The 10,479-nt window shown below is 50.5% G+C and overlaps 1 protein-coding gene across 1 annotated transcript; it reads left to right on the top strand.

The window, feature by feature from the left end:
- Positions 1-3,072: 3,072 nt before the first annotated feature.
- BBA_04845 (uncharacterized protein) lies at positions 3,073-4,197 on the top strand (the record flags this gene model as incomplete). Its single annotated transcript, XM_008599942.1, has 1 exon — positions 3,073-4,197. One exon carries the CDS (start codon positions 3,073-3,075, stop codon positions 4,195-4,197), a length of 1,125 nt encoding a protein of 374 aa, XP_008598164.1.
- Between the last annotated feature and the right edge of the window lie 6,282 nt (positions 4,198-10,479).

Below are 10,479 nucleotides of genomic sequence, written 5' to 3'. Positions count from 1 at the left end.
TTTTACTCGGACTTGCGCCGTTCTATTCTTGGTCTGCAGTGTCACTGCTAATTACTCCTGCGTGTACATCTGTACTGTGCGACCATCGCGGGTACACCGAAAGTGAACGGGCAATGGACTCCCCAAGAACAAAGGGGGGGAAATGGGCACTCGGCCGGTGCGCAGTCCATGAAATCAATGCAAGCCACTCTACAGAGTATTTCAGCTCTCGGTTCTGAACTTCTGACTATTCTGCCGATGCTCTTTAATCCCAAACACGTATTATCTGTGATGCTATCTTATAGGGAGCCTGGGGCTTAGTAGGGGCGCTAATAAGCGTGAAACGGCATCGGCTAATGGAAAGAGGGAACGAGGTTCATGGCAGTAAGCCCAACTTTCAGACTTTGGCCCACATGAAAGAATTCATGCAGAAAATATAGAAACACGATAGAATCGATGGATATTAATCTAACTATTGGATTGCAAGGCCAATAGCATAAAGTTGATGTCGGCACAGCTGGACCTCAGCGCAGCAGTCACTGACCAAAGACGACCTGGGCCTTGGCGGTTTGCTAGCGTCAGGGATCTCATTACAGGTCGGCGCAGGATGCCGTTGGGTGGCGCTGGAGCTAAAGTGGTCAGGAGGACGGGTTTTTCACTAGCACGACCATGTCTGCACAGTGTTAAAAAGATGGCGAGCCAAGTGGCCATTTCCTCGTACACGATAACTACCCAACTACCAATTCCATGGCGAGTTGCTATTCACAAGAACGCGATAACTGACAGCGTTTGGGATACGCTGATTGGCCGCCTGCTGGGCGTCGGACAAGGTCGGCAATTCTCCAATCAGAGCTGCGCATCGCTGAGGCGAGGGGGGCGCTGATCGCATCGCTGGCTGTCCTTGGACACACGCTGCGCCCCTCTTGATTGGCGAGCCTCGGACTGAACTAGTGGCCCTTTGAGGCCCCCCCCCCCCTGAGGTGTCAGGCGGCGGGAAACGGTGTCGAGAGGTGTCGAGAGGAGAGCATGATTGGCGAGGATGCACGGCGGGGGGGGGGTCTAGAGAAACAAGTGCCAAAGCGAGGAAGAGGCGGACCAGAGGTTCTTGAGGCCGAGCCAGGGGTTAGAAACTCGATAATGGGTTGCGATTGGTAAAAGAGCTGTAGAGACGGGTGACTGTAGCGGAAACAATACGTCTCAATCAAGAAACCGATGAGACCTTGGCGATGAAAGACATTAGACACGGCGAGTCACTGCAAGGGCACCTGCGAACCCAAAATGATGAACAGGGCGACTTCTCGGCTATGAAGAAGAAGAGCGGTAAAGGGCTCGCAGAGTCATGATGGTCGAGGATGAGTGGGTTTAATGGCACGCTGCAATGCATCATGCTACTCCATTTTCGGTGGCGCGCTGCCAGCTTTTTGCTGGGCATCATTCTTGTCTGCATGATTTGATGGCAAGGAAACATTTGTTTTTGGTTAATTACTTGCTCTTTTTTATCCATCTTTTTCAGGTGAAGCGATTCTTCAAGGTCGGGGTCGGGGGTGCAAGGATGGGTACATGCATCAAGCCCTCTGCATTTATGTACCCTTTTGTCTTTGTGATAAGCGGTACCGAGTAAGAAAGAAAAGGGCTTGTGAAAAGAAAAAAGGACACTGTTGACGTGCAGAACCCTGTGGGATCGTGATAGGATCAAAAAGAAAGCAGAATCTCATCACTTGACTGTTTCTGGGGCAAAAGAAGAAAAAAAAGCGAACAAGGTGCAAACTGCAACGGAGATTATTTCTGGCGGGGCGAAAAAGAAAAAAGAAAATGCACATTTTCAATGCCATGGTCGTTTCGGATGAATTTTTATCTCGTCTTTTGTTCCTTGCTCTCTGTGCAGCCACAGCAGCGCCACCCATCACACGATCCGTACGGTACTGATAAGTTTTAAAAGTTTGGGGCCAGGGCCGTTTTTGAAACAGCAACAGGAGGAAGAAATCAAGGAACAAAAGGGCGACCACGGGGATTGATGGGATGCAGCTGATGATGAAGCAAGTCTGCGACGGGTGTAAAAAGTTTACGAGGTGCAGCTGTGACAGAGTCTGCGACGATGAGCAAGATGTGGAATGGATTGCTGGGTGAATTGGGTATCGGGCATGGCTATCGGGAATGGGTGGATGGCCGCTGTTTGGTGATGATGAGCCCCCTCTATGTTCTGTAGTAATCCACAGAGGGAGGAGCTGCCAAGGGAAGCTTGACACTTTGCCTGTCGCTGGGACTGGGCAGCAATTTACTGTCGTTTTTCCGATCGTTTTATTCTTTTTATTTTATTGCATTCATTTATTCAAAATCACCCCCACCATAAAAACTCCCTACCTATGGAGCAGTTTATTAGTCTGCAGCTCGTAGGAGCCAGGGCCAGGGCCAGGACCAGGGGGCCCTCCCCGACTGGCACACAATCAGCCCCGCAAGTACACAGTGCTCTCTCGCCGCATCTCGCACGGTCCTTGCACCACCAAACGCACATACCAAAGCGGTGGAACTTGCACATCTACCGAATTGATATACAGCCCACCCTCCCGGCTGGTCACACCTACCCCCAGCCCTCGACCTTTGCTCTGGTATTCTTCTTTTTTTATCTTGGCCATTCTCAACCACTTGCATTCCTTGCAAGCGCCTCTACTTTACTTATTGTAATCTTCTTCACTACTTGGCTGGACCTTTATTTGGCGTCTGCCTTGTTCTCGATTCTACACGTCGACATTCCTTTCCTTCTTTAGTCGTTCAATTACACCCCCCTCCCCCTTGAATCGCTCCTACCGTTCAACACGACAATTCGACCTGGACCACTCGAAAGTCAGCTCACTGCCATTCCAAAAGTCGTTGCGGAGCCATAAACATAGCACGGCATCCTATCGTTTTACTCCATTTACTTCGCGTCTCGCCAGCTTTGGCAGCCGTTTACACACGGATGTACCTGCATCACCAACCGGTGTACTAGGACCCGTTGCACGAGAAACTGTGTCTGGCCTCTCACCTTTCTCTACACCACACCATAATTAGACAAAGACTAGCCGCTCTTCTCCGCCCCGCGGCTTCAACATCAACATGCCTCTCGTCGAGCCGCCACACCCTGCCACCCTCCCCGCCGCCTCCATTCCAGACCACGACACCGCGACTGAGCTCCAGTCGACTTATAACTCGCCCTCTTGCAGCTCGCCTCGTCCACGCTCGCTCTCCCTGTCGGTTGAACAAACAGCCACCACCACAGCCGCCGCCGCCAGCAGTCCTGCTCTCGACGACATCTCCGACGATATGCTGTCAATACACTCCACCAAGAGCGAGCCCTTTGCGTCTGCCGGCCTTGAGGCTCCGGCTCTCCCCCAAAAGAGCGCTTTACGAGCCTCGCGACTCCTCGCTACGCTGCCGCAAAAGCTCCCCGAAGACCGTACCGTCCTCACACACGCAGCGCCTCACCTGGTATACCTGTCGTCAGAGGAAGACGGATCGTCCTCGGCCGACGACCTCTCGGACCTCGACTCGTTCGACTCAGACAGCGAAGAGTCGCTCGACGGCCGCGTGACACACGGCGAGTTTGCTCGCGTAGTCTCCGTCATCTTCTCTGGCAAACCTTCGGTCATCAACCTCACCGGCCGCAGCACCTCGCTCACCTCACTCCGCCCCCGCCCCTCGAACGATGCCGCCCTACGCCCTACCTCGACAGTGCCCTCTCTGGGTCGCATGCGCTCCAGCTCCTCTTCCACATCCTCTGCCACCTCTAGCCTTGACCACCCGCCTCGCTCCAGCAGCATAATCACTAGTATAGACAAGCGCCGCCCCAAGTTCCTCCACGTCGACCCGTTTGCGGCTGGCAAGTCTGACAGGGACGACACTGAAAGCCTGAAGACGCCCAAGACACCAACCGCCATGTTTTCCCGCGCTTTTAACAGCCTGGTCAAGAAGCGCAGCCGCCCTACCCTGAGCAGTGCCCCCCGCGAAAACGAGCTTGTCCACATGGAGCAGGTTGGCGAGGAGTCAACAGAAGAGCAGGTGGAGGACGAGTCTGCATCGCCCAAGTCGGGCGGGCCCAGCAAGTACCATAATATCATGACGACGGCCAAGAAGAATTCTCAGCAGGTCGCGCCCGCACCTACCACGCCTACATCACCAAACAGCGCCAAGAATGGCCTCCGCAGCTTTTCGCTAGGCCGACGAATGAGCATCCGCGTATAAGCGATTGTCATGCTGTGGGATGGTGCTGTCGCCGAGATTATCTCATTAATCAAGGCAGTCGTCAGCATGGCGCTGGCTACTATTTCTTTACACTCATTCACTCTATTACACCTGTTGTTTGGCGCATAAGGGCACACAGGACAGCACAGCGCGGGGAACACGGAAATCAAGCACGAGGAATTATGCAAGGCTTCGGACTCGGACCATGTAGTTTGGGAGGCGTTTTCATTATTGATGTTTTATTTGTTTAACAAGAATGACTAGCAGGAAACGGTGCCTCTGAGGAGGCCAGGCGTTTTGTTGAGGTGACCCGCTTTGGGGCCTATGAATCAATAGATTTGAATTGACTCGCGACTGCGACCTTACCTTGACCTGCTTCTGAATTGCTGCAGTGTTGTTTGACGTGCACTTTTGATTTGAATTACTCGGAGCACGACAAATGAATGGATTACTGAATTGTTCTTGTGCCCTTGCACAGTATCCGTAAAGGCTCCGTGATAGGCGAGGGAAGCTGAAAAAGGGGCCCGATGACGTCTGCGGAGCGTCCATTATTACGGCGCACTGACCGCATGACCAGCTGCGTAGGTATGCATGGGTTCCTATTTACCGCCGACAGCGCAGTGGGAGCCTCAGTGGCGAGGGCAGAGAGGATTGAGTATACGTCGCGAGTAATACAGTGTTTTACATTAATAAGAAAACATGTGTTTTCTAGATCTTGGGTTAATTTAGGAGGCCCTGTCTCGGCCAAGTCTTGCTATTCGTAGTTAGTATACGCCGTGGTGGGGGGGTTCGTCTGCTATATATTCAAAGGAATAACGGTCGCTAATTGAACTAGAAATGAACCATGACTAGTGAGTGAATGGAAGAGTCAGAGAAATGGATTGAATAAAGTATATACGTAAAGAGAAGAGGACCCTGGAGGCTGGAGTACATATGCAAGGATGCAACCCTCGACGCACATGTATGTACAGGTTGGGCAACACACACAGTGTGCGCAGATTCTGCTGAGCATCCTTTGACGATGAAATTTTTTTTTATTCTTGACTTGTCCAAACTCAATGACGGCGTCTTGGCAAGCGGTGTTGCCGTTGGAAGGGACGACGACTAGGGCACAAAGTTCGTATTTCTTTTCTTCTTCTTTTATGCAAGGCGGCTCATGCGGTCCAGCGCCGTCCGTGTATGCAAGCCTTGGCGGGGTACACCTTGGCAAGTGCGCGTGGTTGTTCGTAACGGGCGCCAATAAACCCCGTGACGGTTTACAATCTTGAAATTTTTCTTTTCTCTCTCTTTCTTTTGTGCAGAGTTTGTCAAGTCAAAAGTAATATTAGCAAATGTGCTCTTTTAATTGTGAATTGTTTGATGTGAATTTTTTTTCTTCTTGTTTTCCTGTTTCCGAGACAAGTGCTGCATCGGCTAGTGAGAAGCTGTTGAAACCCCCACTGTATTCAGGAACAAGAGATAGTTAAAAAAAGGATAGGAAAAAGTAAAAAAAGGCTATTCTTGTACCATGACACGTGGAAGGATATTTTGGGAAATTCGCAATACGGGTGAGATGGGAAAGTGAGAGAAGATGGAGCGAGACAGAAAAAGTAGAGAGAAGAAAGAAGATTTGAAAACGGAATTGTTGTGATGCTCGTCTCAACTCAACCTGTCCGTAGTAGGTTCTCTTCTGCCGAAACAATACTACAACACTAAAAATGAAGAGAGGGTAAGTGCAAGGACACACAGACAAAAAACAAAGGCAGCGATGAGGTCATTCAGCTGTCGTCTTGTTCTTTGCGGCTCAGCTTTTTGCTTGCTGTCAAATCCCCCACGTGCCTGGCAGCGTCAAAGCGAAGCGGTCTGTGTCTTTTGTGGTGAATGAGCGGTTGGTTGGCCGATAAACACCACCACCACCACCACTACCACCGCACTTGTTGTCAAAACGCACACAACACTGTGTACATGGACAACAAAAAGGTCTTTCATCTTTAAACTTTTTATTTTCGTTCTTCCCCAACGTCATTATTCTTTGACCTCTTTTGTTTGGTTTTTTTCCTTCTTCTTCTTGTCTTCCTTGCGTGCTTCCTTGCTCCCCGTCTGCTCTGCATGAATGCGTTTTACCAACGTACAACAGGAGATGGGCTCTTTTACTCTAGCGATTTTGGTGATGTGAGATGTGTAAGTGTTTGGCTTGTGACTGGGTGTGTTGAATCGTTGAGAAAGTGATGGAAAATGAGGTCATCTAGTCATCTGGTTATCCGGGAGTCATGTTCTGCATACGGATACACGAGTAGGCAAAATAAGCAGGCACAAGTGGACCTCGAGACGGCGGCACGGCTGGCGATGTGGCGGTTGTTGGCGCCGTGGTTGGGTGACTTTTCTATTTGCTCTTGTTGTCTTGCTTTGCTTGTATTGTACGCAATGCTTGGCTGGTTCTCACCTCTTGGCTCGTGGGTCCTCCGTCCCAGTATCCGTACTGGCTGTCCTTTCACCTTGCTCACTATCCTGCCTTGTCCCTGCACATACTGTGCATGGGTCTCCAAAATCGAAAGAGGAATGAACCAGTCATTTATTTTTTCTGGAAAGAGTATCAGGTTAGTTCCTCAACACCTTGGCAAAAGCTGATGGATACCGAGCGCTTTTTGAACCTCTGCTGTACGCTTTGAGAGACTGCTCAATCACTTGTGCTACAGTGTACTCGGTACATGATGTGTTTTGGGAATACCAGATCTAGTCAACGCTTGGCGATACTCTTTTTTTTTTCGATTGACTCTTTTCCATATTTCTTGCATCTTCTACCCGTATTTGGGAAAACCATTTTTTCTACGCCTGTGCCTCGAGCCGTCGACACGCAGCCAAAGCGGCCATTTAATCTCAAATTTTACTCCCATGTCCACAGCGGAGAGCACAGACTCAGTTCATGATGCCAATTTCTAGTACGAACATGTATCCGTAAATGCTTTATTATAGCCGGGACAGGCACCCCCGGTTCGCTGGACCCAAAATGGGCATTATTATGGGTAAGGGCGAAATTACTGAACCAGATGGGCTTTTAAAATGCCGCTAAACTGATCATGGGATTATTCAGCCCTCTCATTGTCATGGGCAGGGTATGATGTGCATGGGAAGATAACGTCCAGTCAGGGGTAAAGTAAATTGAGGGCACCAAACGAGGTCTTCTTCCCGGCTCCGGGGGCCGTGCGGCGGGTGGTTACCATGGGCAGCCGTCACGTTCCCCTTCTTCCCTTGGTCGGTAGGCACAGTGTGCGTGTGGCGCTGGGGGAGATCTGGTACAGACCAGGGCAAATGTGCAATTTCCAGAACCCAGGCATCGTTGGTAACGTGGCTCTCGAACCCTTGGTTGCTGGTTTTGAAATCGGCGACTTTTGGCGAATGACCCCCCCCCGGACATTTGGAGAGATGAAAAAGGAGTGCTGCGCATGTACGGTGATAGACGCCATGAAACTAGCCGTAAAAAGGCGGTATTCTATTTTTCGAACAAATCGCTTTTTTTAATGTTGGAAATGCTTTCTTTTTCGATGATGGAGGATTTGCTTTCTTTTTTTTCCCCGTCTTCTTCCTCTTTTCGAGAGCTTGCGGGATCTGGCTACAGATTGCAGTGCGGGGCGCGCCAGACGCCACAGGGCACCACCTGCGGCTTGCAGTGCATATGGGACGCCGTATGATATACTGGTAGCTGAACGAAGTACGGACTACTCCGGCACGGAGATACAGATTTCCTACGACAGAATGTAAAGGAACAGAAACTCATGGCCGATGCGGTGTCAATGCTGCAGGTATCCGGCGCACGGCCGATGGGCTGCCGCCGGTTGTCGAGTGTCATGTACCGGGCTTGTTCGCGGGCACTGTGCCGGTACAATCGCAGGTCTGCGTCGGTCAACGAATCCGATGCTGCCCTAGAGACGAGATTGTGCATGAAACTCACCTATTTAGTTAGGGGAGTAGAAAAGAAAACTCTTCGCCATGTAATTAGACCAGCCGTGCAAGTAGACTGTTGGTGACGGGATGAGGTGGGGATTCAAACCATGTTTCATGTCTGACACTGGGCATGTTTGCACGATATGGGATCAAACATGGTGCGAAATCGATGACGATAATGACTTTTCGTTGGTAGTTTTGCGTATTTGATGAGATTGTAAATTATGCAAAACGTGTTAGTAGTAGGCCATTGAAACAATGTTTCTCATGCTCAGATAGTCGATCTGACGTGAACACCCAGTTTTGATAAGAGAGGCGAGTTTTGATGTAGAATGCGGTCCTCGGATGCACTTGGCTGTATCGGGAAGCATTTTTGACATGGTAAAGACGGAAGGGCAAATACACGCAAGAAAGACGACTCGAGCGAAGAGTGCTTTCGTTCCATGACCCCAAGCGCAACTATCCGGTCGCGGGCAATACATTGCATCGTGGCAAAGACAAGTACCATCTCTTTCAAGTCTAAATGTAGTACTTGGACTTGCTCAATCGGCAGTCTGGTCATCATCGGTCGTGTGGCAAGTTTGTGACTGATGATGATGAGTAACCTATGTCCTCTTTCGAGCCCTGGTCAAATGTTGAACAGCTTGGGCGGCATCAAAGGTTCAAAAATTAGATGACATGTTAGATGAGGAGTATCTGGCTATTTCTTGAAATTGAACCGTCCATCAGTGTGCCTCGGAATGGTTTGATGTAAGAACGGCGCGATTTACGCTTCTCTCATCTCAGCCGTCCGGAGCGAGCGAGAGAGGTCACGACCTGAGCGGGTCCGTATAAAGAGATATGTGTTATTTGCAATGTCAGTTCTCGTGCAGAAATATTTTCGCTTCCTGGGTTCCTCTTCGGTCTTTCGGGGGAATGTGGTTGGTGTGTGAGCGCAGCAATTTATGAGAGTTGTGCAGCACTAGTACACTTGCCCTTGCTCACTTGAACACAAGGCAAAAGAATGCCGACGCCAAAGACGGAAGAGTGAGAGAGACTTTTGTACCGTCAATGGCAAGAAGAAAAGTCTACACAGCAAGGGCGTCGAGAGCAAGTCGGGTGAGGCAAATCTCCAACGCCGAGAGCCCGGGGCTTTGGCGGAGACACTGCGCTAGCCGCTCTCCCCACTGGCTCCGGTGATCGGCCGTTTTGCGGAGAAGCAGCCAACAAGAGCATGAAACTTACCCCAGCGTAGCCCGGGGAAAAGAATGCCGGTTTGTGGATAAGGACTGGTTTAAGAGAAGAATTTCTAGCGGTGAATGCCGAGAAGTATGAGCTGCCTGACTATTGGCAGCAGAGGGCTGGCTGGGTCATGTTGCAACAGAATGGCCTGATGGAGTCGAATGAAGCTAAATGACGCCAAAGCCATAATTTGGCCGAGTCAATGGGGTTGAGAGGCTGGAATGGTAGACGCCACCGAACGGTCTGCGGGATGTAGCTGACTGAATGACTGACGAGTAATGATTATGTATGCTAGAGGAGAAATGAAAGCAACGAGAACAGGAGTCGCAGGTATCAGGATAAGTAAGTGATTAAATAGATATACAGAGTAGCTCGGGACTCCGTTTGTGTATTCCCCAGAGTAAGCACCAAGGTCCAGTTGAAAATGGCAGATGGTTGGTTGCAGCGAGCTGCAAAACGCCAGATACCCCAGACCCATAATAAAGGGTCCCGCTATAAGTGGCTGCTTCAGGCCATCATTGGCTGTAATCGGGGTACTTGAGCGTCATTGTGGTTCGTTGGGTCGTCTGGTGAGAGCCACTAGTCACAAGGCCACTAAAAAGACCACTACCACTGAGTAAAAGGCCACTACGAAAAAGGCTACTACCGCTGGACAGTGGCAAGGTAAATTATAAGCTCGGGTCGTGCCTTGCAATTGGTCAAGCTCCATTGTACAACCAGGGACCTTGCTAGAGATTTCCAGCCTCCATCCCCATTCTCGTCAGCTGCCTCACCCCAGCCTCGACGCCCTCTCCTCTCCATCTGCGCAGTCCTGTCGTCTGGCCTTTTTTCTTATTTCCTCTTTCCACCAGACGGCAATTCTCTTTGTTTTTTTGCTGCCCATCTACAGGCCGCACACCTACCAATTGCTCTCGCGTCACACCCGCGACAGTCGTCCGCCTCCGCACATAGCTCCTCCACTCGAACAAAGACTTTGCTCGTGGCTTGTGTCCCCTCACCTCGACCCGACTACAAAACCCGCCGGCCCAATCAAAGACGATACACCGTCGCTGCATTTTCACTCTTCCAACTTCAGGCCAAGGGCTTAGCTCGACATAACCATTCCTCCCAGAGCTTTGTCGGCTGCTCCCATCCGTCACC

The sequence above is a fragment of the Beauveria bassiana genome (assembly GCF_000280675.1).
Source record: "Beauveria bassiana ARSEF 2860 unplaced genomic scaffold BBA_S00011, whole genome shotgun sequence".
Taxonomy (NCBI): Eukaryota; Fungi; Ascomycota; class Sordariomycetes; order Hypocreales; family Cordycipitaceae; genus Beauveria; species Beauveria bassiana.
Note: the sequence above shows the minus strand (reverse complement) of the source record. Positions and strands in the feature narration are given on the sequence as shown.